At 41.1% G+C, this 27607-nt stretch overlaps 1 protein-coding gene across 1 annotated transcript in view; it reads left to right on the forward strand.

Moving 5' to 3' along the window:
* The first annotated feature begins 6313 nt into the window (after nucleotides 1-6313).
* Nucleotides 6314-27607, forward strand: part of LOC106855798 (potassium voltage-gated channel subfamily KQT member 1-like) — a 408060-nt gene continuing 386766 nt past the window's right edge. Inside the window, exons 1-2 of the mRNA XM_014880742.2 lie at nucleotides 6314-6696; nucleotides 23213-23303. Coding sequence (XP_014736228.2) covers nucleotides 6314-6696; nucleotides 23213-23303 — 474 coding nt within the window. The remainder of the gene's footprint in view (nucleotides 6697-23212; nucleotides 23304-27607) is intronic.

The raw sequence follows: 27607 nt of genomic DNA on the forward strand, positions 1-27607 counted from the left end.
GCTTACCCTGAAAGGATCATTGTCATCTTTCCAAACTGCCTCTTTGGTTATAACACACAGCTCCTATGTAAAGAGTTTCTCCTGAAGTAATAGTTCTATTTTGGTCAATCTTTTCAGATATACTTGAAATAAGCACCTACTTTTCATGGTATTCTATTACAACCCTAGAACCAATAACAGTATCCTTTTCCTCCAGTGCATCACTAATGATTTAAACAAACCCAATCAAACAATGCTGGGACACTTAATATAATTGAAGAAAGGAATCAAGTAACAGCTGAGGTTCACTATGCAAGAATTTATATTGCCTATTATTATTTGAAGGTTCTCTGTGGCTCCTATCAAGTTACCCCTTCAGCAGTGCCCATAGGGAACCTATTTCATGCAGTAATTTTGTCTAATGCAACATAAGCATAACAACAGATACTTTGCCCTACATGGTAGCAGTTTAAGTTCATCTGCTTTATTAATATCCAGATATTGAAAATGCTCTGGCTTTATATGAAGCACTTAAACTGTACACCAAGATTGTCCAGGTGGAATAACATGAGAACAGTGGCATTTGGCTGCATCATTCTTAAAATGACTTTCATGGAATGCATTATAATTATTGTTTGATTTCCCACAGTGTCTCAAATGGCAAATAGGTTCAGGACCCTGTGAAGTTGCCATTTGTCTAATAGAAATTAGTGCTCTTGAAACTTTGCTGAACTATGGTGCAGAAGTCATGGAATCAAAACTTTCCCAGTTCTGGTAGAGGAAAACACACTTCGTCAGCTCTTTCACCTGGTTCTTCAGCTTTCATGTCCCCCCTGCTTGTAGTGGGAGACAACATAAAATAGCAACAGGATGCTGAGCTAAGAGACTGAGGCACAGAGTATGTGTATTCTTCATGGAAAACTGAAATGTACCCTGAACAACTGTGGCATAATAATTAAGCCACACAAGTGATTTGCTTATCTGAGATTTTCCACATATGCATGCACACACGCACAAAGATAAGCTGAATGCATGACATCCTTGCTGAAATTAAAAACGCATGTTTTTTGGGGATTTTTTAAGGAGATGTGTGTTGGATGGCTGTGGACTCATCAGCACTCGTAAAAATGAGAGAAAAACAGGCATTGGAGTCCCTCTTAGTTACCTAATGGTGGTGAGATGTGTTTTTTGGGTGGGTGGGGGTCTGGGGCAGGGCAGGGGCTTGTTGGGCAGGGTCTCTTTGCACTCTCCAGGATGCTGAATCCCATGGGTACCACTGAACATCCTTTGAAAAGGGATGCATCCTCAGGGTATGGTTCAGGTACACAAGGTGTTGTATTTTGGTTTCATTTTGGGATGGGTTTATTTTAAAAGAGTTGCCTATTTTCCTCTGTTTGATCAAAAGTGGCTGAATAGCTTTTTAATCAACCAGTCAAAAGCAGAACTAGAGATTTTCAGAATAATATTTAGGCCCAGGTGCTTACAATGTTGATGAATTTTCAAGAAATGAAAGGAACAGGTGTTGTAGGAACAGGAAGACAACCTGATCTGAAAGCTGCTGCTAGTTCTCCCTCTAACGATCATGCGAATTAATTGCTTTATTTTTTTAAATTTCCATCAGGCAGAGTTTATTAGAGTCAGCATAACAACAATAGTTTAGATCTTACCGTATGATTTAGTATAGATTTTATACATTTATGATAATTCTAAGATCCCTGCATTAATGATGTGCATCATGCTATGAGATTGGCAATTTCTTCACATCACAGCTGTTAAGAAGTTCGGGCATTTCTTGAAGAACTTGCATCTTCTGTTCATTTTTCAAATAAAATATTTTAGTTTTAGTTTGAACAGAGAGGAAAAAATCTTCATAAGTGCAGGAGTCAAGTTAATTTCCTACAGGCATTCCATTGTGGAAATGAGAGATTTATGGAATTCTTAGGCACTACTCTGGGTCAAGCAGTCAGCCTTGTAGACTATCTATGTTAATACAAAAATAATGGAGCACTGCCAGCACTCATAAAAGACAATTTATCACATCATATCTTTCCCTCTCTGGTGAAATGCTACAATACATTTCACTTGGCAAACTTTTGGAGAGAATGGAAGCCCAGTGTCTCAGTCTGGACATTCACCATCTTTCCAATACCACAGTGTACAAGTCATGATAATCTTAGTTTACATTCAGCATATCCTGGTGAAAGAGAATAATGGTGTTCATGGTGCACATTAAATGGACTGCCAAGTGCTCCACAGACAACTGAACTGGGCAACAGATTGGCAAGGCAAATATTGCCCCATTTTTCAACCTACAGTTCAAAAATAAAAAGTACTGTTAAGTGAACTCAGAGCTAAAGCCCCCTTTCTTAATTACCTTTGCTTACAGTCCCTTGTAAGAGCCCACCAGGCTGGGAAGCTGATTCAGAGAGCAAGGGCTGGAATTTTGCCCCCTTAAAGGAGTTCTGGGCACCACCAGCTGGAGCCACACGACTGGCTGGGTTTGTGCCCTGCTGTGATCACTGTTAAGATCCCATAGCTGACCCAGAGGGCCGTGTGGCACTCAGCACTGTCCAGCTCCTGGCTATCAGTTCTGGCAGTGCTGCAGATCCAGAGCAGATCTTCAAGAGCACTGATGCAGAGAGCTTACATCCAGGGAATGGAATCTGGGTTGGACAGAGGGGCACGGGAATGTTTTGCAAGTCTCATCTATTATTTACTCTTGAAGATATTTTCTAGCATTATGGGTTCCATATTATCTGTCTCTCGCATGACTCATTAACACTTTCCTTCTAAAACACAGCCCCCAGAGGAGACAGTGATGGTTGGTGCCAGTGGTGCTGTGTTTGGGTTTGTCTCTGAGAAGTGCCTCCTCCTCAAGAAAGGGCTCAAAAATGCATCTCAGAGCCAGCATTTCTCTGTGCCTTCCCATCCTGGCCTTCTGGTTGTAAATTCCCAAGTCTAGTGCTAAGTGCAGTGCTGTCAGGGTGAGGAAGATGTGCTCTCTGAGTACAGGCGTGGCACCAGGCCCACCAAAGTTAAACACATGATGTGAGCCCAGCCACAGAAGTCATGCTTCTGTATATACACAGTTGCAGGATGCTGTGTGCCTCTATAGTTACCAGTGAACACTTCAGCATTTAGACATTCCTGGAATCATATGTTTGATGTAGGTCATAAATTAGTGAGGTGACTAATTGCCTTTTGAGATTTTGACCCAAAGATGTGATATACTGATTTTGGGGATGTGTGAAGGAATGAGTTCAAGTCTTCCACATTGCTATTAAAATCTATAATATTAGAGTCTATTAAAATCTCATTAAATCATCTTTTCCTCAACCAAAAAAAAAGGAGTTATGTGCTCTGGTTTCTATTTCTGCTAGGGTTTCAAACCTGCTGCTATTACATTGAGTTTTTGCATTTGCAATAATGCTGGGTACTACTATTCCCTCAAAGTAAACTTATTTTTAACCTTAAAATATCCACAAAAATTACTTCTTGGTTGGTTGGGGGTTTTTGTTTGGTTTGCTGAGGTTTTTTGAATATTTTTTCCCTTCCATACTTTAGCTAGTTTTGTAGAGCTTGAGTAATTACATTCAGGAGAGGTCACGGGTGAGGAGAGATGGCAATTTTTCCATTTAGCAAATTACTGTCTGGAAAAGTTAATAGAGTACAGAGTATAAAAATATTAATTGATGCAGCAAGCATTTCAGGAAGAAGCAAAAACCTGGAGAAGGATTTTTGTGGCTCCAGTCAGGTATCAGTTCTCAATAACCATTCACCTGCAGTAGTGTATGGAATAACGTATTCAATTCTGTGCACAGGGTAAACTGAGCAACACAGCATCCAAGGAAAATGTTCTGGATGAGTTGGCTTTTAGGTCAGACTACATGCAAAAAAGAAAGCAACTAAAAGGGTCTGAGTTTTTGTTTTGTTTAGAAGTTTTTGCAGTGGTTTGGAAATATAACTGGGAAATTAGGAAATAAGTTTCTGGAATAATCATTCCAAGGAAAGAGATGCCTTAGCCCCATGAACAATTATGATAAAAAATGAAGACTATATGCAATGGCAGCATTTCCCCACTGATGATAACCATAGGGTGAAAGGGGTACCTTTGTTCCATTCTCAAACTCCTGGCTCTGGAAAAGTGCGAAGCTTAAGTTTGGAATGATGGTGTTGCAGACAACAGTCTGATTTCTGCTACAGGAGGGAGGAAAGGAGAGAAATAGCAGTAAACACTTTCTCCTTCTCGATTACAGAGGTCAACAATAAAATGGGGAGTTAGATGCTGGAATGGTTATATTTGGGACTCTCTTCCTCGCAAATTAATACAAAAAATGACCTGAGAGAACCCTGATTTTCCATTACTTGATGTAACAATGAAGCACTGCTTTTGGCTTTGTCAAAACTTTGATGGAAAAAGCCCTGAGCAACTGAAGCTGCTGTTTAGATTTTCCCAGTATGAAAGGAGGATGCAGAGCCTCTAGCCTGTCACAGGCATCACCTAATTCAGTGTTTAAAGATGCACAGTAAGGAAAGGCTGCTTTTAACGCATTGCAATGAAGTGTCTGTAGATAAGAAAAAGACTGGGAGGGAAGTTAAGCTGTTGCTTGTGATTGCTGGTTTTGACAGCAGGAAGAGGCAGAAGTAACTTCTCTCTGAAATCATCCAAACTGTTCTTTCTGTGCCTTTTGCAGGAGCAGCCATATAAGGCAGCCCAAAGGGAGGGCTCCTGCCTTGCTCAGGGTGGGACTTGGGGAGCTGTGGGCAGAGCCGGGCAGCAGCTCCTGTCCTGCACCTCTCCAGGGACTCCACGGTGTGCAGCAGCTGCCAGGAGAGGGATCCACCTGGAGAAAGTAGGTGCTGTTTGCCAGCTGGTTTCAGGTTTTTGTGTGCCGTGTCCGTGGGATGCCTTGTGTGCATGGAGCAGCCCAGGGAAGGTGTTCCAGAGAGCTGTGTTTGCTGCTCTGCACAGCCAGCCTTGTCCAGGCAGCCTCAGCATCCCAAAGCGAACGGATGCTCTTGGAGGTGCTTCTTAGGGACCTGCTGCAGGCTGGTGTGGATGAAGGGCTTTGTGCTTTAATGTTTGCACCCTCCAGCTGTTAATTCAGAGAACAGCTTTCTCTTGTATTTCTCTCTTTGCTCTAGGACTGATGTGGAAGTGTGAACTGATGCTCACCTTTCCATGAGCCCTGTGTAAAAAGTCATGTTAAAATGTATGCATTTAAATACTTTGTGGAATAACTTGGAGGGTTCTGTTCAGATGGAACAATCTGCAATGGGAGTTCATTCACTACACATGAGGAGCTTTAAGGAACAGCAAAAAGTAGGTTTAATTTAAAAAATAATGGGGGGGGTGAAGGCTGAAATTCTCTCTCTAAAATATTCTGCTGAGGCTAAAGTAACTCTGAGTGTGGTGTGTAAGAAATAAAGCAGTACAAAAAAAAGACATCCACTCTCAGTCTCACAAAATTATTAATATTGCTGCTAAGAAAGTGCTGCTCTGTATTAGCAACAATTTAAGTCTGCTTCATGAAATACATATTGATCTAGAAGAACCCTATTGTCTTTTCTATTTTGTCTAGGTACTTATTTGAGAGTAGCAAAATTACCTGCAAACATGAAAGGGCTTGAAGAAAATCGAGGATCAGGCCAGGAGTCTTTTATCTTTTCCCTTGTAGCAATATTAGCCTCCCAGTATTAGTTATCATTAATGGCATCCTCTTTTTTACACTTGAGAAAAATTGTTCCACGGTACTGTGGACTGCAAAATCAGATTCTGTGAGGTGACTGAAATAATTTAAATCTTAAAATCTTCCCATAATATTGATGCTCTAGATAAGTTTTCCTGAGGTGTAGATGTTGAAGTTCAAAGCCTCATTCAGGTGTGTTTTGGGCAACACTTCATCTCTAATCAGGATGCTTCAAGAACTGCTCAGCTTAAAGTGATCTGCTAGGATCAGCTCTCAAGTCTCTGCTGCTGTACAAGTGTTGCACTGTTTAAATAGTTCCAGGCTTCCTTCTTAACAATGTCACTTTGAAAATTAATTTTCTTTCCTTCCTCCAAGAGTCTCAACCTCTTTACTTTCTCAGACTCCTTTCTGGTGTCAAGCACATGTCACTGTCTCATAGGTTTTTCTGATTTAATTTCAGAGGCTGTGAGTGACAGCAGGTGACAGGCTGGCATCTCACACTTGTGTCCCAGAGAAGCTCCATGATAACAGCACAAAGTCATCTTATCAGCTGCTGGAGAACCCTGGGCAGGGAAGACATCCAATCCCTCCTTCATGATTTTAAATATTGATCAGAGACAGCAATACCTGTGTGTTGTTGCGGGATGTCGTGCGCTGGTGCAGGAGCTGCGGCGTACCCGGTGTGCAACCACCGTGGGCAGGATCGGGGCTCTGCTCTCCAGCTGAGCACTCTGAGTGGAAAGAGCAAATCTGCAGCGCTGTTGGAAGTCAGGGGGAACCTCGGCACCATGCAGTATTCTCCTGTGGCACTGAACCCAGAGCCCTCCGTGGATAAGGGATCTGGGATTGCCCAGAGCCCCGGGGAAGGCACAAAGGCTGCAGCCTGCTTGGACAGTGGAGCTGGCAGGGCTCGGACCCCGGAGTGCTTCCAGAGCCAATATCTGACCAAAACCAGCACCCAGGGACGGGTCTACAACTTCCTGGAGAGGCCCAGTGGGTGGAAGTGCTTTATCTATCATTTTGCTGTGTAAGTACATACATTTTCACATGATCTTTGGTGTAAGAAAAATCTGAAACTGCCCATTTAATCAGCCAGGAATCAGTACCTGAGCTCCTGGGCACAAAACCTGTTGCATGAGTTATCCCCTGAAGGCAATGGAAAAGCCAGTTCCTAAAAAAATCAGCCACAATGTCCATTATCATTTCCAGAGAAGGGTTTTTATTCTTCAAATGATCTTTGTTTTCAAGGATGTACATGTATATTTGGTATTTCTGAGGGCAAATCCTCTATGCTCCTGGCAGTTCTGATTGCTGATTGAGCTGCTTTACACTGTTCCAGCTTCAGACACTGCAGTTTTTAGCAGGAGATGTGGCAGGTCCAGCTGTGATCAGACACATCCTGCTCTTGTAAGTTTGTTTTGCTCATGCTAAAGAACCAAAACAAGTAATTTGTTAGACAAACACACAACATTACCAGTTTGAATTGATTTATAGTCGTGAATGTGAAATGAGTACAAACTTAGCAAAATGTTTTTCATTATACCATGTATGTAGTACATGCAAGAAGGCAATTAAGGCTTCCATTTACCCTTGTAAAGCAGTGGTTAGTATATTAATCCAGCTGTTACTGTTCCCTTTGAGTTGCTTATGGTATCTGTCAAGCTTAGCAAGACCTCAATTACTGTTCTGAATGCTGCTTAGCAGGGAGATAATTTGTCATCTTAGCTGTAGAAAGGGTCCAGTTGTGCTCTCACTGAGACCAGAGCAAGTTTACTGACCAGCTGAGCCAAAAGGCCTTGCTTTTATTATAAAATTAGCATATTTCCTAAAGAAATGCAGAGTGTTGAAATCGCTCTGTTTGTCTGAGATAAACTATGGCCTGAATGCATTTGGGGAAAAAAAAAACCCATTATCAGTAGCTGCAGTCAGGAACTGCCCAGAGAAATATATGGTAATTCTAGGGATGAACCCTAATGCTTCTATTTAGCATAAAATATTCTCATTAATACTTGCTTTCTTTCCCCCTTCAACATCATATACGTATTTTTGAAAGGATTTTTTTGATTCATGAAATTTCTCCAAGTGAAAAGATAGAGCTTCTTTCAAGATCTATGCTTATAGCATGCATTATTCCTAAGGACTAAACAGATGTGATTTGTGTAGATTTAAATATATGAATAGTCATGATTTAAACCTATTTGAGACTACTAATCTTGCTAAAATGCATTTGTTTCATCATCTGTGTTGCTTTTATCCCCTACTAAGGTTGACCTTTAATATCTACTGTTTTATTTTGAAATGGGCATTAAGATAAAACGGAAAAATAAAAATCTATACACCCCCCTCAGTACTAGGAAGTTGGAGAAAATATTGGTAATACCAACCGCAACCTTTTTTTTAAGGATTCCTAACTTACATGAAAGAATATGTAAATTGAGTGCTCTTAAAAGTAATTTGTCTTTGTGGCTGTTAGAAAGGAAACATTTGAAACATCTTTTGGCAAGCATTTTGTCTCAAGGATATTTTTGCTAATAATTATCCCAGTAACTACATGATGTATTCATTTAAATAACAAGTTTGGAAAGAACATGCCTTATAAAATTATATATCATTACAGTGAAACATTAAAAAAAACAAACTACTAATCTAAAATACACTTAATTTTATAACTAGAACAACCTGTAATTTATTTTTAAAAAGCTTCCCATGTTTTATGCGTGGGTTTGGAGGTAACTTAAATGCAGCTCATCTGATGCTGATGACTGTTTTCCTAGAAAATCCAAACTTTCAAGTACATTGCTGATATTTGTGTAGCCTGGAGGAGCTGGATGTGCTCTGTCCCTTCTGTCCTTCATGTGCCACAAAGATCACACAACTCATGGACAAACCTGGGGGAGCTTTCTGTCCCAGAGGGACTGGAGTCTGTTCTGATCTGGAGTCAGTTCTGCTAGAGAGAGCCTGACTTTCCAAAACCAGGCAAGGTGAGGGAACAGCCAGTACTCCAGAAGGTGACCTCTTCTCGTTCTGAAATAACAAAGATAATCACCAATAACATTTGTAGAAAGTTTTGGTTTTTTTTAAGGGAATAAGCTCAAGGTTCTTACAGAACTTTATAAAAGTGTTAGAAAAGGGAATTATTTTTGCCTAATTAAATCTAGAATTTGCATTATTTTAGTGGAGTTATTGGAGTTTTAGTGGAGGTTGAAATTATGGTTTCAAAACAAAATATTTGAAGGGGTGAGTTTGAGAATCCCTCCTGCCAGTCTTGAAAACCTTCTCACTTGGATACTTTTCTAGTTTAGGACTGTGAAATACTTCACTTCTAAAATGCCCAACAGAATAGAGGATCTCACTTAGCAGGAGCTGAGGGCTTGAGCAGCAGCTGCCCCATGAGCTGACAATGTATTGATCCTAACCATCAATTCCTGTGGCTGTGTAAGAGCCCTGGAGTGCTGGAGATCACCTGTGTTAGAGCCCAGCTGTTTAATGTGAGGTCCTCAGTCCAGAAAAAGCAGCAAGTGCCTGGCTTGAGTTCATTTCTAAACTCAGCTATGCACTTGCTTTTAAATCACATCCAGATGTCAGGTATTAGGGTATAACCCTCGTATTTTCTCTCTTGAAAGAAAAATACACCATGTATTTGTGATGAGTTGTTTACAAAAGTGATGTTACTAAGCAAGCCTACACATTTAAATCATTTAATTGCAGGTGGAGTCTTACTTATGTGATGGATATATTTCTGAAGCCTACATCCATTTAGTGACTACTGGAATGGCTCCACTGTAGTCATGGAATGCTGTGTCCACCTGGCTGGCTATCACTTGTCACTGTTCTGTGAGCCACAGGGGCCACCTTGTGTCAGCCCGAGGCGATGTCACAGCGTGGGTTCCAGCCAGGAAACCCCTGAACATGCCCAGGATCCACAGTATTTTCCCCCTCAGTTACACCCTGCTCACTGCAGTCCAATCCTCTTTCCGTATCTTTTCCATTTTTCTGGAGCATGCAGGGACTGCCAATTTTGGTCTTTTCAGTTGCTGTTGCCTGGGTAGAGGAATATTTCAGTCAAAAAGCCAGAAACTTAGAGGGAACCTGGGTTCCCTTGGACTGAGAAGTGAGGGAGTAGGACAACTGGCTAATGCTGAGTGTGGTGAAAAGGGAGAGAGGAGAGTCTGGGATTGAGACACTGAGGTCCAGGTTGGTTTGTGGTGGAAGCTGAGACTGGTGCTAGAGATGCTGAAACTGGAGGAAAACAATACAAGAGCAGCGTAGCTCAAGAACAAAGAGAATCTGACTTAAACAGGAGGTACAAAGGAAAGAGGAAGAAGTCGTGGAGATCAGAAAGCTGGATACAGGCACAAAGGAGACAGCTGAAAATGGTCAGAGAGCCACTGGGAGGAAGAGGGGTAGGACATGACAGCTGGGAGCTAGAGAAAAGCAGGAGTGTGGAATTCATGATGGGACAAGGAACCTTTCACCCATAGGCAACTAATTTGAGTCTTGTCCAAGTCAGTAGTGAAGAAGGAGCAGTGATGGCTGTGGGGAGATACCAAAGGAGCTGTTGGTCCCAGTCCAGTTCTTAGCCAGTGGATGTCACATCACCCCTGGAGTCTGCACAGCTGGAAGGGCTGCTGTCAGGCACTGGAGAAACCCAGACTGGCTGGGAATGGAGGCAAGTCCAAGGCAAGAGGGAGGCCCAGGCCAGGGACTCTTAATTGTGTTCTCAGGCCTGCCATTTTCTTGCTGTGTAATACTGCAAAAGCTTAACTGAAAAGTTGCAGCTGTTCCAGGTCACTTTGTGCTGGCTTGGCCACTTGTTAAATGAGTTGTTAGACCTTGCTTGTCCTTCAAGTTAGACCAGTCTTTGTATCCCATAAGCTCCTATGGGAGGAGGTGAGCTGATCTAACAGCTAGCAAGCCAGCACCACTTCTGCTCCCCTTGTCCACCCCCAGCACTCAGCGTGCTCCTGCCAGCTGTAGCTGTCCTTGGATAGTTCAATGTGGAGTTTCACTTGAATAGCCAGTTCAACTTCTGACACCAGCAGAAACCTACCCCAGTGGGAAAGAGAGGATGGTCTTCAATCAGGTTAGTACTGCACATTAAGCACCTTGAAACACTGCCCCACTGTTGTTTTCTCAGTGGATCAAAAGCACTTGTTAAATTTTGTATAAAATTGTGCACAATAATTTCAATGTAACAGAGCAAATCATCTGGCAAGTAGTGTAGACCACCTGGTTTGACTGCAAAACATTTCATAAATGCAGAGTTTGGATAGCCATAAAGTCTGCTCTGCAGGCTGCCTTGAGATTTCTGGGGAAACAACTCCTCCAAATGGTGACTTAAGAGAGGGTAATGGCTATGGGAAGCTGCCTGTCTCTGGGAATTGTGTGGTACAGACAAGGAAAATGTCTTCCCTAGAGTATGGTTTCCCAAGAACTGGCAGGGGGGTTCACCAATGCCAAAAGGCCCCTTTGTCACCTTCCCTTCTTCTTTTCTGCACACACATTTCTGCTGCACAACTCTGGCACTCACTGGAGCACTCCTACGCTTCATCAGCTCCCTGTAATGGCAGGAATCTAGATCAGCAGGAAATGAGGAGCTTTTGGGACCTTAAGGAGTTGCAGCATGTCAGCAAGTGGTCGAATGGAACTGCAACCAGCACTAGTGCAGTTGGCCAAGACTGGAATGGAATGAAGCAAACTTCCTTGGGTTTTTTTTTTTTCTTTTTTTTTCTCAACCAGAGAGCTGTGGTGTGGGCTCAGTTTTATATGAAAACATGCCCAAGATTTACTTTTTTACCCCTCTCCTCCTCCAGACTGACTCCCACAGCTCCTTCAAAGAGAGAAGCACATGTGCACACATATAAACCTGTTCCTGGCAGCTTGTTGAAAAAAACTCAACTGAACAATTACTGCTGAATAATTAAAAGTGCATGATCCTTACAAAAATGTGAACATCAATAACGTCACAGACTTAAAACTTTGGGAGGAAAGTACAAAAGATCAAAAACATGTTTATAAAAGGGGGGGCTAGCCAGAAGTGGGTTTTTTCCTTTAGAAAAGATTCTGTGTACCAATGTCTGTGTCACTGTGACTAATACATAAACAAGTGAATTCAGATTATTTGGACAAATTAAAAAATGCGATTTTTTCCTATAATTGTTTCTCCTCAGACTTTGCTTTCGCAGGTTCTTTTACTTCCTCCAACTCCACGTAAGAAATGCTAGTTGTGTTCCCTAAATGAAATTTCAGAAGTTCAGAGCCACCATTCTGGCTGATATTCTGTTTTTGTTTGGCATACAACTGTTGCTGATGTAAAGAACTTTAAAAGGCAAAAAAATGTAAGGGTCTAGTGGTTCCTTTTAATGGGGCACTTGCCTGCATATATTTTGATTCTTTGAGTGTAGCAGCTCTTTAGTGAACTGAAGTAAGTTAGCACAGTGTTCTTCAGCTCCTGTTTTTATCTGGAAATGGAGCATATAACCCATTATTTATAACTGTTTATCTCAAAGGGACTGTCAAATTCCCGTTTCTGTCCTTTCCACAATTATCTCTAGAATGCAAGCAGATATTTTGCTTTTTCCAATGATGTGATTGTAATATGACCAACACAAGCAACAACTAAAGTTCAGAGTAATTATAAGCACATGGCTGCTTTTGAGATTCTGGCTTTGACCTTGATGTCACAGCTTAGTTCTGGACATGGTGTGCTTTCATAAGAGTAAGGCTTATTATTATTATTATTATGGTGTTTCTTGCCAGCATAGCAATTACTTATTTGGAATTTTATATAGAAATATCACTGACAAAGTTTTCAGTTTAGAACTATAGTGGCTACGTTTCATCTGTGTACAAACTACTGAGGGGTACCAAGCAGATGTCTCTAATGATGAACTTCAGGTATGAAAAAGAGGAGCAATATAGAAGGGAAGAAACTCAAGAACTCCTTATTCATTGAAGTGGGATGTTCCTCTTACTGCTTAGGGTTGCATGTTCAGCTGGATGAGACAGTGGAATGGCTGAAGTTGCTAATGAAGGCATACTGATATTAAAGAAAATAGTCATTAGGGTTCTGTAAAGCTCCAGGATTTGTTCTGAAAATACATGGGGGTAGTTATTAATTTTTAACCTCTCTTCCTAAGGAAATGAGGTTTCTATAACCATGCTGTCTAAGCATGTCTGAAAGGGCCTTACCAAAAACTTTTGAGCCAGCTGGCGAGTTCCAGCTAACATGGACAGGGCATGAGACATGTCAAAGATACTGTGCCTCTTCTCATTTGGTTAAAACAGACATTTGTCTAGAGGAGAGAGAAATTAATATCCCCAAGATGAAAACACTTCCCTTTGAAGTCCTTTAAATTGTTTGGCACCAAGGAGTCTTTTCAGGAGAGAGATTTTAGGAAAGCTCCTAAGGAAGAACTTGGATCAGGGAGTACTTTGTGTTAGGCACGGTCATCTAACCACAAGGCACAAAGCCACAGAATGACTAAGTTCTGTTTCCATTTTTTGAATTATTGATGACTTTTTCCATGATTTCTGTAAGAAATTCAATCCATCTTATTCTAGAAGCTCAATTTTGTAATAATCTGAGCAATTAATATACATTAAATCTGCCCCCACGGGCTAATGTTGTTTCTGTAGTGAAAACAAATACTGTAGCCTGACATTGCTATGGTGTTATTGATGGAATCTGGTTATGCTTTTGTGGAAAAAAAACCCCTCTGTTTTTACAGAAACCAGCAAAATAAAAAGATATTCCTTGTTGTTAATGTTAGAAGTGCTCATTAACTTGTGGACTCCACATGATACAAAATTCAGGAAAAAAAGTGTTTCAGGTGTCTCCTTGATGATCAAGCTGGCATTAACTTAGTGAATGTATTTGCACAGCATCATTATATGCATTCGTTCTTTCCCTTTTCTGCTTCTGAACCCAAGAAACATTATTTAATGCGAGTACTATGAGGAAGCTGGTGTTGCATTTTGAATGGTGGTTGGAATTTCCTGTTCCCTTGGAGGTGTGTCCTAAATCACACACAAAATCCTGCTGACTTTGTGTTACAAAGTTGGTGATAAAAGTATCAGAATCATCAGCATTGAAGTCATGATGATGGACTGGTTTTCTCACTGTTTAAAGAATTGATTATGTCTCTTCTAGAAAGTCTTAGCTATAGAATCAGAATGGAAGGTTGCAAGACATACAGGGATAAAAAACAAGAGAAACACAGAAGCACAGATGTCAGTGGAAGATATGGGCACTCAATAGAATCAAGGAGCTTAAATCCTAGGAAAGGCAGGGCATTGAATAAAAGGTTTCAGTAAGATCAGTGCTCCTGGAGATTGTGAGGGATGCAAGAATGAAGTTTGTCAGTTCTGAAGTACTGCCAGATAAACTCACAGAAAAAGCAAAATCCAAATCTTAGTGCTCTTCAAAGAACAGCAATTAAGTTAGGCTGTCAGATGTTTGGAAATGTGAAGTGCACATCCATGGGAGCTGTGGATATTTTATAAATAATGTATAACAGCTTGGGTCAGTAGATCCAGAAAGTTGGTTTCAAGTGGAAGATTTTTTTGTAGGCTGTGTGGCTCATGCTATGGTTTGAACAGCATTGGTTTTAGCTGTTGATCCAGTCCTGTTTGTGATAATTCTGTATATGCAGCTGAGTCTATTTGTAAGTGAAATTTTAAATTCCCTTGGTGTTATAGAAATATTGACTTATTTCTGATAGGAGCCAAGAGGGCAACTTCATGTTATGTGCAATGGGCTATTGGACACTTCTGGGTGGAGCCCAGAAGAGACAGCTGAAAACAGATATCCTCAGTACATCCATGTGATAGGCAGAATTTTCCTTTGGTTGAGGGCTTCAAAGCTCTGAAAATATTTTGCTCTGGGGTAGAAAAAAGAAAATCGGATATGGCCAAATTCTCTGCTAGGCATGCTCCTTGTTAGTAGAGTCCAAAGCTAGGCAGGTTTCCATTAAAACATATTCCCAGACTATTTCTAATTTTAACAGATTGGTATTTTCAGCAGAAAAATTGCCCCTTTACCAAAATTTCCAACCAAATCTAATTTGTGTATGATCACATATGGATAAGCACGAGACCTTTCAAAGACACATCAAACCCCAGGAGCCTGGAAGTAGATTTATGAGAGAACTGAGAGACATCAAAACTTGCCAGCAAAGGCACATGGACAACCTTCCCTTCATGACTTAGAAACTCCTTTGGATAACAAAAATATGTAAGGACCAGGAGTGAGGTTTTATTCAGAGCAGCAGGAATGTTTTCCAGAAGCACATGGCTATTCAGCATGAGACAGAGTCCCATTCAGAAGAAAGTATTTCATTCACTCAGGAATTAGAACATGCATTTTTAGAGTGTGAAAAAAGAAAAATGCTCTCCTTACTTTTCCTGCCACAAAATGACCAGTTAAAATAGAAAGCAACCCATGCTGCTGGAGCCCCTCAAAGAACTTTGTTGCTAAACTCATTTATTGTCCCTAACAGCAGGCTGACTTAAAGCTTTTGGTCTCCTTTAGACAACTCTGTAGTCTGTCATCCAGAAAAAAGCTGAAGCTCCAATGCTGTAGTTGCACATAGATTTACGTGGACATATTAGTCTCAATTCAGTCCATTTTTCTTTTAAGTCCAGCTGAAGCAACTGCATTTCTTTTGCCATACTGTGATAGATACTGGCCAGAACATTTTGGCTTCGTATCTTGGGCTCATGGAATGGTTTGGGTTGGAAAGGACCTTACAGATCATTGAGTTCCATCCTCTGCCATGGGCAGGGACACCTTCCACTAAACTAGGCTGCTCAATTCTTCTGGAGAAAATAGCAGATAGAATAAAGGATTATCTAAGGAATCTAAAAGGCAGTGTTTCCATGTCCTTTCAGCTGGAGACATGTAGGAGCCATTTGTAGTCATCTACCTGCAGGGCTTTCACAGAGTGAAGAGAGACACAGTAGCTCAGGAACAGGACACATCTGGTTGTGTTAAAATCATCAGCAACCCATGGTCCAGGTATCTCAGTACTACAGTGCATAGGTTTTGATAGCTATTCCATAATAATTTTTGTTGGTTTGCTTTCATTATAGAGCTCATATTTTTCTAAAAGTGTTTTTTTTTTCTCTGAACAAAACTTTGCAGAGTCAACGAAGCTTGGTAAAGCCCAGAAGGCCACAAAGCTACTGTTTTGTACTTGGTTGCCAAGGAGTATATCTATGTCTGTGAATTTACAAGTTTGTCCCCTCCCCACCCATCCCTTCTTTTTCGTCCAAGAGATAACATTCCCACAAGCATCTCATATATCAGCACTGCAAGTACATTTATCTTCCAGAGATAAACACAAAGCCCCATATGCACAGTTTTTGCTAGAAATGGAATTATTTTCTGCATAAAAGGAGAAGAGTTCTTAAAAGGAGGAATTATGACTACTCCTCCTTTAAGAACTTCCATTAGGCTTGTCTTCCATGGAAAAATAAGTTTGTTATAGCATGACCTTGAAAAGGTTCACTATGGAGAAAGTGCTTGACATAATTTTGCTCTCAGTGTTAAGTGTTTGTAGGCTTCAGTGAAATGTGCTCATGGTCAGTATATCTACTAAACAGAATTAGTCCCTGGCTACAATAGCAGCAGAAACATGTTTCCAGTCACACCAGCTGCTCTCCAAAAGGAAGCAATGTTTAGGAGAAGCAGGACATAAGGAAGCACTAATTTGCAGCCTTTAACAGGACCACCTCTTTAATCTAGTTAACACATAGGACAGATTTAAGGATGATGGTCTAAAAGCATTGATGAGAAAGTAGTTGTATTTTTGTTTATATTTGAGGCTTAAGGAACTGAGGAGAAATCAAGAAATACTAAAATTTAGTTTACATTAACAAGATGTCTCTTGGGAAAGCATGACATTTCATCTTCTGTGAATGGTGTTATGGGAGAATCTGAAACCAAAGGGGAGGTTCTCAGATACTCCTCTTTCCTCTGATAAGTAAAATATTTTTTTTCAGCTCAATAAGAGAATGAGGAAGATTCTGAAAATAGCTGATGAAGAATAAATTTCCATCTTCAGAAAAAAGAAAGTTGAAGGGAAAGAAAGCCAGGTGTTTTGAGAGGAAACACTTCACTATTTTTAGTAGCTCTATGGCAGAAAAGAAAAAAAGTATTTAAGGAAGTAACAGCTCAATTTGTGGCTCAACATCCTCAGGAATCACAGAAACAATGAAAGAGGACAAAGTACTGGAAAGGAGAACATCAGTTCCTTTAGGATAGCAAAGAGTAGACCAAATCTTCTAGCTGGTAATTATTTATGTCTCTGCCTTATTAACTTCCTCTTTTTAGGAACTGAACAGCTGCCAGCAGGTAAAACTGTGGATGTAAAACTGTGGATGTAAATAACTCCCTGCAAGCAAGTGAACAATCACACCCCGTTTTCTCACCCTCACAGCACAGAGAATTGTCCTTTGCAGGAGAGAGTATTGATAACAGGGGCAACATGAGGAAGCCGGACTGGAGCTGGTGGGGAAAGGGAAATTGCCATGTGACAAGCTTTAAATAGCTTCACCCCAAGTCAGCAATATGAAACATATACCCATCTACTTGCCTTACCTATAGCTATCCCAGAAACCTAATCAGAAATATTTAGGGAGACCCAGGATCTGTTTGGCACTTGCTGTCAAGTTAACACTGGTAGACTTTGCCACTGCTTTTAGAGGAACAGCTTGTCCCTCAAATCAACACCTGCAGTGAGAGCTTGAGACAAACCCAGAGGTTTTGTCAAACCCAGTGAGGAGCCTTGCTGAAGGTTTGCCTGTGGCACCGTGCATCCAGCTCTTTACAGGGAGTTTGGCACTCACCCAAGCTTTTTTCCTCCAGTGTGTTTAGAAAGGTCATTGGTTAGAGCTATGTTTAGCATTCCAGAGGCTGTGAGGAGCAGTCCACACGGAGCTTTTCTCATTGCCTGAGAGGCAAGAGAGCTGTAGCTTATTGGATTCTGCACATCAGCTGGCAGCTAATTGAGCTGTTTGTCTTTAAGGGTGGACTCGTCAAAGCTAACCTGCATTGTGGTGTTTGGCCCAGTGACAGTGACAACTTAAAGGAAGCTGTGAAGGCAGCATGCACTGACTGCTGGCTCAGAGATATCAGAGGGGGAAGAGGATGCTGCTCCACTGTGCTAGAGGAAAGGTGCAGAAGAGTTGTTGGTTTTTCTGGGAGTGGATTTACTTGGGCTGCAGGCAGGACTTGACCTTTGTTTCCACTACTTGTCTGCAGCACTTTTGTCATAACTCAGATACCACTTACCAAACTCCACCTGTGGCTTCTTTCCAACAGCCTGTGGTGAGCACTGAGCTGCAAGTGCACACAGGGACATCACCATCTGTGGCTAAACCCTGGCTGTGGGTCCTGAATAGCACCTCAAGGCTCTAGGCTCCAGCCCTGTCCTGCCTCCCCCTCCAGATGTACAAATCCAAAGGGAAAGCAGTCTCAGGTTCTTCACACTGAGGGTGTGTCCATCCATGAACTGCTACCTGGGTTAGGTGATCATGTACTGTGAGATCACTGCCTGGCCAAGAACCAGCTTGTATTTGGTTTTGTATCTACCTTGACACACTCCTGTTTTTATTACCTTCTTAAGTCTATCTGACTCTGGCTGAGAATGCCAGAAACTGTTCCTCATCTGTCTCAAATTCAGTTTCTCAGTAATTCCAGTGAAGGATAGCCAGATCTACTTCCATGTTGGTTGTGCAGGATAGTAATTATGTTCTTCCATTCCCTCTTGCTTCAGCAGGTTGCTGTGTCCCCATGGAGATGACAGCCTGCCCACAGCAGGGTTGTTAGTGTGTCTCATGTATGTTTGGGATTATGTAGGAAAAGGAAGACTTGTTTGAAACGTAAAGCACCAGTAGTATGGGAAGTTTCCAGCATTTTTGGGAGTTGATATCAGTAAAGGAACTCTTGGTATTGGGAAAGCCTTGGTTCAAAGCACCTTGTGCACCATCTTCTGTGCACTCAAAAAAGACTAAAAAAAGTAAAGACTCAGAGAGAGCCTGGAGGAAGCCAGCAGAAGATAATCACATTGAGTGGATTTCTGAGCAGTAGAACTGAGAGTGTTGGTTGGTTTGTAGTACTGAACAGACAGCTTTTTACTGCACCTATACACACTAGAAAAGCATATTTGTTTCTGTGTTCTGGATCTTCTAAGTATTAGGTAATGCTTTATGTGCTAGCTGAACAATTTTCACTTCCTATTATTCATGGAAAGAATAAAATGGAGATAATCCTGTTTAACATCTGACAAGATTGCATAGCTCTTGTACTGGAGATCTCCTGAGCTGCTCCCTGGGGATGTGTTGCTCCAAGATGAGGCAGCCTACAGGCACTCACTTTAATCTGGCCAGATCAAATCCTGACAATCTGGGACATGCTGAGATCTGTGTCCACAGGGCCTTGATGCACAATTGTCTGAGTGACTATTAGCACTTTTAGTGTCTTTTAACACTTTTTCTCTCCACATAAATTGCCTGGCTGGAAAATAAGTATGGTCTTCTCATCACATCAATGGGGAAAATCATTGAGATGAGTGGTTTTACAACCAAGGACACTTAAGGGCTGTATCTTTCAGCCATGGTGGACTCAGAAAGAGAATTTTTTTGTTTACTGAAACACATCTTTCTCCAGTGACAAACTCCTTACAACAATAATTTGCTCCACCACCATAATTTGCTGCTGAGCTGTGCAGAACAGGATCTGCAGTATGTGCCTCTAAGTCCACACAAATAATTGCAGTCTTTTTTTTTACACCTATTGATTCTGTGCCTCTTTGCTGTGATTAGAGATTATTGGGACAATGTCTTCACTATAAGTTCATGTCTTATTGGTTGGCTAGGTGAATGAGCTTGCTTTTTGTTTTGGGGTTCTTTTAATGTTTGGGGTCTTTTTATTTGGTTGGTTGATTGGGGGTTTTGTGTGGTTTGTTTTGTTTTGTTCTTTTGTGGTGGTTGCTGTTCTTGATGCCCTCTCTCAGTCATTAATTTGTGCTTATATTTGTCCCCACTGCATCTGAATCTGTACTCAGCTCATGTGAGCTGCCCTTGCTATTCATTGGGAAGGAGTGACACTCACTGGCCAGAGGATATAGTGCCATAAATTAAGTGAATTTAAAGTCCTTTGAATGGTTTTGGTGTGTGATTTGGAAATGGAAAAACAAAAAAAAAGAGAATCCCAATACATAAAACCAGGAGAGAAACAACAAGTAGCTCGAAGTTACAAGACCTGCAGGCTGTGTTGGCAGTTTGGGGTCCCTCAGACACCAATTGTCCTCCCTTTTACGTCCCCGTGCACCTACAGGTTGTCTCTTTTTATATTTTTTTTTCTCAATTTTTTGGTAAACTTCTTTTTAATTGCTTTTTCTGAAGCCTTAAAGGATATATGGTTGAAGATGTAGTGATGATATGTACAGGATATGTAACAATATTGGTTTTTCTCTTTGCTTCTCTTAGAGTGGAAAAAGTGTAATGTACATTGTCATCTTCAAGGTCTTGATAGAAAATATTTAAAATGTGAATTCTCCGTGGATTTTTATGTATTGCTAGTAAGTGCAGTAAAACAACACAAAGGTATTTTGAAAGGATATAATTGAAATGGCAGGGATGTGGAAGAAATTAAGAGTCTGTACTCAGAGGAAGTGCCTGACTCTTTGAACATCTCTGCTGGAGTTGTTTGATATGCTGGTTTCAGGGACAAGCCAAGTTAAAATGTTCCCTTGACCATTAACTGAAGGATTGTCTGAGCTGCAGGAGAGTTCTGTGGGCCTTTAACACTGTCCTGATGTGTGGAAAAGTCTATTCACCTTTTTGTGTCTTCCTTCATGTACCCATCACTGGGGTTGCTGACTGGAAGTGAAAAGGTATTGGGATAAAGAAACTCCCTGGTGGAGCACACACAATGGAGTGGAGTACTCAGTAGTGATGTCATATTACATGCATAAGAAAAAGAGGTTCTTATGACCCTGCTTTCCTTACTTTTACACCTGCACGTTCTTTACATGGAAGGCAGTGCTGCTGTGTTAAGAAAAGGCAAAGGTTCTGCAGTTTTCTAAGCCTCGACTCTTCTAGTGTTGGACACTGGCAATACCCTTATGCTTTGAACCCCTTTTTCAACTTGTTCTATTCCATTTGCCGAGGGCTGGCTTGTGTTTCAGTATCTGTCCTCGAGGCTGTGCTCTGAATTTCTTTTTGGAGCATCACTCTCCAGGAATGCTGGGTTCTGTCACCTCTGCTGCTTTATCTCCTGGGCAGTGCAGCAGCTCATTGAAGCAATAAATCGGTTTTATTATGCCTTGGACAGATACTCTGTACTCCCCGTAACACAGCATTGTTTTCAGAGATAAACTTTTGGGAATGGGAGTAAAACTGGTGAATAATGCATTTGGCAATTTGTGCATGTTGAAGCAAAAGGAGTAGCAGGACTGAGTGAAGGGTTGTGGAACTCATAAATCATGACAGCATGGGTAAGATCTGTCCCGAGCTAAAGGTGCTGTTACCCTTGACTAAGATGTATTATCTGGATCCCTTTGCCCTTATATTGTGGATCAGGATAGGTAAATATTGAAGAAATGCAAACTTGATTCAGAGAAGGTTGTACGTGTAGAGCTCTAAACACTACTTATGAAATCTGTTTATTAATGGTGGCCCTGATCTTCTCAAATCTCCACTTATGGTTAAATAGTGTCAGAGTTATTCCAGAGCCAGATGCAAGGAATCAGGACCTTTTGTTTTTTATAACTTCAAATCCAGTTTTAGGCTGTTGTCTATGTGGCAGCTGAGAAACAACTGTCTCTCCTTGCCTGTGTTAGCACAAACTTGCAGTGTCTGAATGATCAGACCAAACATACCAAAGAATTTTTTCCAGTGTTCATTATCACTTCTTCAGTGTTCCTGGGGGATCCCAAGGCAGTCTAAAACTCTGAGGCACTCCAAAAAGAGAAAAAGGAGAGCTGAAGAGCTCCACTGTCCCATTTTCCCTGGTTCTAGTCATGCTTTAAATGTGCTGCATAAAGAATGTTGGCTCAGCCTACCCTCCATCTGAGGCAAACATGTTTTGGGGATTTTCCATATCCAGGTAGTTCTTTGCAGTAGTTATTTTCTATCCTATATCTGTGCTGTGTCTCTCTAGATCTATCTATCTATCTATCTATCTGTCTGTCTGTCTGTCTATCTATCTATCTATCTATCTTTACACATATATATATTTATATATAGATATATGTGGAGTGCATCTGTGAGTAAATAAGTGGAACAGGCTGCCCAGAGAAGTGGTGGAATCACCATCCTTGGCAGCATTTGAAAATGTGTAGATGGAGCACTTAGGGTTTCGTGGTGGACCTGGAATTTTCGGGTTCATGTTTTCACTCGATGATCTTTGAGGCCTTTTCCAAGCTCAATGATGCTGGGATTGTGTATTGTGTGCTCCTTTATATCTGTGTGTGTACATGTACTGCTGAGCCCCCAGCTTTAGATGGTAAGGCTCCTGGGGAAAAGCCAAAAGCCAGAGTGGGCTGTGAGAAGAGAGGGAAAAGCAAAAGGGAGAAACAACCTCTGAGCATGGAGGTGAGAGAAGCAGGAGAAAGGGGATGAGGTGCTGCAGGTTCCAGACCAGAAATTCCCTTCAGCCCCTGGGGAAGGTTTATCCTGAAGGACTGCAGCTCATGGAAGGGCTCACAGTGGAGCAGGTGGAGCAGTGTGAGGAGGAGGAGGAGGGAGGAAGGGCAAAGTGTTGTAGTCTGTAGTCTGTAGTTGCTCCTTGGGTGTGTGTGAGGGAAGGAGGCAGGAGCTGGGAATTAGGGAAACAAATTGAGCCTGGGAAAGGGAGGTCAGGGGGACATGTTTTATTCTTCCCCACACTTTGTGTAGGACTTGAGGTTTGTTCCTGTCAAGTTTTATGAGATTCCTGTATGTCTGTTCTGTAGCCTGTGCAGGCACCACTAACCAGGGGCTCTGCCCTCAAGCTTAGTGACCAAACTCCTGGGCTTGTGTCAGCTGTGGACTTGATAAGGTGCATTTCATCTCTTCTTCTGGAATACTCATAAAAATGTCCACTGGGGCGAGACCATGGAAAAACTCCAAAGGAATTCATCTTGTCACTGGTCTCTTGTTTGTACGAGTTTTTCCTCTTGCTGATAAGCTTTTCCACCTGTAATTTTTATGTAAAAGCTACCAAAACCCACTGAGTGTCGTTTGTGTCTTTGTTAAGCTGTTCAGCAATCAGTGAAACATGAAACATTCACTATGACAACCTTCCCTGAGAAATATACTTGATAATGTGAGATTTGCCTATTGATTTACTGTTCAGCCTTCTTGTCATTTTTATTCCATGTTTCTGAAAGCTGAATGAATGCAAAATGATGATGCTCATTTGAGTAGGAAGAATCGACTGATTTAACAGCAAGTATTTGTGATTAAAAAGTTATGTGAATGAGAGAGAGAATAAAACTAGATCTAGATTTACAGTTCAACTTGACATGTCACTAAGCAGTGTTTTCTTTTTACAGATTTCTCCTGGTGCTGATTTGTTTAATATTCAGTGTACTGTCTACTATAGAACACTATTCCGAATTTGCCATTGGAACCCTTTTCTGGATGGTAAGTGAACTTTTCTGGGGAAGGGCTGATCAGCTTGACTAAACCTGAATTGCTTTTGGTGAGCAAGGGAGATAACTGTTAAAAATCCTCATGTAAAGCATGCTACCAGGACATTTAAAATTGCTTTCATTAAGAAGGGTAACAGTTTAATGGGGATGATTATTTTCTAGATTGTTGAACTATGAGGACACTTGCTTGTTTTTAAGAACTTGCTTTTCCCAAAGTGTATCTCTTATAGTGGACAGCTGATGTTCATCAGTCTTAGGCAGCATGGAACAGGATATTCTCTAGGAATTAATTTTTCAAATGTGTATTTTCTAAGTGTTATGGTAAAAAGTTGGCCAAGAATGTTGCTTTTCAGAGTTGGGTGACTTCTGTCAGCCTGTTTTGCTACTCTACAGAATAGGAAGGAAGAGCTCCTATCCACTGCTATCCTATCACACCAGTGATTTGGATTTGAAGTTGGTGCTTGCTTGGTGGGAATCAAAAGTACAAATAACTTGCATGAGGACACTAGACAATGTCCCTTCTCTGTTCTCCCCCGTCTCTATTCACCTTTAGGGAGTGAAAAATGGAGATTAAACATCCTTCATGAAAATGGAGTAAATAACTTTCAAACCAGCTCCTTGCAATATCTGCATTTTAGCCTCTGATCTCAGTGTGTGATGATCACAGTATTCTTCTTGTAGTTTCCTTTTGCTAAATGGTGACTTTTAATGTGATAGAATTTGGTTTTCCCTCTGGTTTGAAAATAAAAATCAGTTACTTCTTTGTTTTCCTGTGGCTACATTAGCATGTGCAGCTTTTGCATGCAGTTGACTGACCCATCATTAGATCCCAGAGTTATTCTGAGATCTTGATTAAAGTTAATCCCGTAACAAATGTTACTTGGCCTTCAAGCCACAGTTCAGTGCCAAGCAAAGTGCAGTGTCCTGCCAATGATGTGTGGTCCTCTCGTGCCCCCTGAGATGTGGGGATTGCAGGGCAGCACAGGCAGGCTGGGAGCAGCGATCCTGGCTCAGCCGATTGTTTCTGTGCACATGGAATGTGCATGTGCAGACACATTGCTGGACAAAGAGTAACGAGATGGAGACAGATGTGTGCTCTCAGAGTGCCCACATAGCACTGCCAGCTATTTTTAGGTGATGTTATCATCTAACAAATGAATCATGCACAGTCAATGAAACAAATTCTTGGCCTCCTTCTGTCTCAGCTTTACCCTGGAGGATGCCTCTCTGGAGCTTTTCCTCCTGCTGTTGCCTTAGTTTCCTTCCTAGAAGTGGCTTGTACTGAGGGTAGCTGTTCTGCTGGCTACTGTAGAGTCACTTGCCTAGCACACATTTGTCTTAAAACTTGGTTTGGTCTGAAATAGATTCACTTCAATTACAAAAGATTGTTTTTACAGCCAATTAAATCAGTTCTTTTTCACAGAGTTGGCAGACTTCTTGTTGACAGGAGTTAAATGGTAGGACTCCTGCTTGGAGCAGATCTTCCCACCTTTACATGAAGGAATTTCCAGCTGGGTCTCCCATTTCAGCTATAAAAGTGTTCACCCCACAGAAGTGTGGAGATTGCTGTTCTCTTTACTCTGATCTACTTCATACCACAGCTGACTGTTCATGAAACCAGAGTTTTATCTCTCCAAAATATGGAAACCTGTGCCTGTGCATTCTGCCTGCTCTCTTGAAACTGGGAACAGAGGATACTGCCAGTGTGGTGAGAATTAAAACTGGGCCAAAGCATCTACTGGATCAAGTTCAAAATGAAATTGGTTTGTTTCTCTCCTGAGTGAAGGGTCCTATAATTCTTGGTATAGCCCTCAGCAGCAAATAAATACTGACATGTGATGCTTGTGATATTTTCCCACTTGCGAGAAAACTGCTTTTCATTGTATTCGGATAGATGGACACTTGGAAGGATCAATTTCAAAAATGTCCTGTTGAAAGTTGCTAAGGCCTGACAAGAGGGATAGTATTTGGTACTTGACGACATGGAAATGTTTTTATATTTTCTTAGGAAGGGAGGGATGGAGTGCCAAGTACCATTTTGGATAATATGAATCACTGGAGTAGAGATGAGACATTGGTAACAGATGTAGCTATAGATGTGTCCTAAGACACCAGAGCCTTGTGCTTCAAAGACATAATTATGTTAATGTTCTTAGGACATCTGGATGGTCTAAGAGAATTTCTTGTCAGGTGTGAAGCCGATTCAGACAAGCACTGTGAATATACCAAGGAGAAAATATCAGTGTTTGTAGCTAGAATGGAAAAAGGGGTCTGAAGAAGCAGTTGCTGTAACTAAGAGTAAAGAAAGCCCCAAATGTTTGCTCTCTTCCTCCCATTCCCTAAGCATATGTTCTCAAGTCTCTGACAAATGTGACTTTTAGCCCTGTGTTTCAGTGTGAAGGCCAATCTCTTGTCTTTGAGATGACTGAAAACATTGCATAGCCACAGTTTCAGGTACAGCCTATTAGGTCTCCCATCTTCCATAATTATTTTATTTGATGCTCTTGCTTGGGCTCAAAGGAAACATCTATTTCTTGAACTTACAAAGAGAAGACAACATGTAAATGTCCATATGATCCTCAATGTGGTAAAACCAGTTTACTTCCATGATAGCAGGACTGGTGAAATTGCTTATCTTGAACTCAAAATGTTGTCGTTTGAAGGATGGTTTTGTTCTCATGCTACCAAGTATTTGGTGTATTCCCTGTCACTCTTAGGAGAGTTCTTCCCACCTCTGTCTGACATATTCTAATTTAATTTTTTCATATATAAACATTGTATGAGCTTTGTTAATTCCCGACTGAGTTTCTTTCCCTTCACTGAATATTTAGTAGCCAGCATTTGAGGGGAGTGACAGTGGCACTGGCACAATGACTTGTATTGGTAAATGCCAACAGAATGGGTAATGAAAAACATTGCTTTTCTGAATCTTTTATACTTGCAGAGAGGAGCCTGGAGTTTCCAATACTGTTAAAAATGGATCACAATGACAGTGTGCATGCTATTTAACAATGTACAAAGCTTAAATGCATGTACCATTGGGTTTTGTTCAGATTGTGCCTGTAGTGTGGTATGGAAATGAATCTGTAGCTTCCTCAGCCTTGCTTGGGCCTGTATCTGTACCAGTGGAAGATTTCTCACAGGTCTATCCAGCAGTGCTTAGGATCTGATGCATGAAAAAGTTCTTGTACAGTGTGTGGGGAAACAAGTGGAACAAGGCACAGCTGTGAATGAAGTGTTTGCAACACTCAAGATGATCTGGAGCTACAGATGAGTTTCATTCCAGTTGCCCCAGGTTCAGGTAACATTTTATCCTCCCATTTTGTCTCAAGTTCTAATTTTCTAACAATACAGTTATAATTTTATCTGGTTCTATGATTATTCTGTTGAAAAAGTGTTTTTAAAATTTGCCAAAATCTCTTGAAAAGGCTTTTGCCTCTACAGCAAGAGGCTGTAATGTTTTCTTGATGATCTAGTAGTTTGTGTGCCTGTTCTGATTTGTAAATGGCATCTAGAACTTTCAGGATATGGAACGAAAAAATAAAGTGGACCAGGTGTACTTTCTCCTTTGAGGATTAATCTGTTTTCATGATTAGAGGTCATATATTTTTCTACCAGGAGAGGTCACCATGGTCGTTTGTAAAAGACCGATTTTTATTTAATTGCAAAAGACCTCGCAAAAAAGGGAGCTTCTTAGCTTGTGGGACAACTTTCACTAACTGTGCCTGTCTAAAAACAAGAAAAATACTATTTTCATCATACACATGATATTTTTACACACGGTGAGTAATGGCACAATAAACATACAATTTGTATAATGACAGCATTACAGGAATAAAGGAAAAGTTTTGCCTGATTTAGTATCTTGACGTTAATTACTTTTTGAATTTAAGACTACCAAGTGTATTCTTGACTTGGAGAAAACAGATTGGTTTTGCTATAAATCCTATTGATTCAACTGATGAGTTCAGGCCCTGGGATACCTCTTCCCTTTGGAGACAGACTTTAGGCATCTGCTTTCCTCTGAGGGGTTTCTTTGATGGAAAAAGCACTGTCATCTCTCCCAAACACATGAACACCTGTAGTTCACAGCACTGCAGCACCAGAGGGTACACAATTCCCTCAAATACTCTATTTTCAGAGTCCTCACTTGTTGCCTCTGTTGTCAGTCCTTACTACCCTCTTGGTTGCTGGAAAGTCTCATGCAGTGACTACATTTAGCACGGATCAGCGCTCCCGTGTTTGCAAATTCTGTTGGAGAAAAGGCTGAGGTGTGAAATCAGAAGTTCCCACAGC

This window comes from Sturnus vulgaris, chromosome 5 (genome assembly GCF_052056855.1).
Source record: "Sturnus vulgaris isolate bStuVul1 chromosome 5, bStuVul1.hap1, whole genome shotgun sequence".
Classification (NCBI taxonomy): Eukaryota; Metazoa; Chordata; class Aves; order Passeriformes; family Sturnidae; genus Sturnus; species Sturnus vulgaris.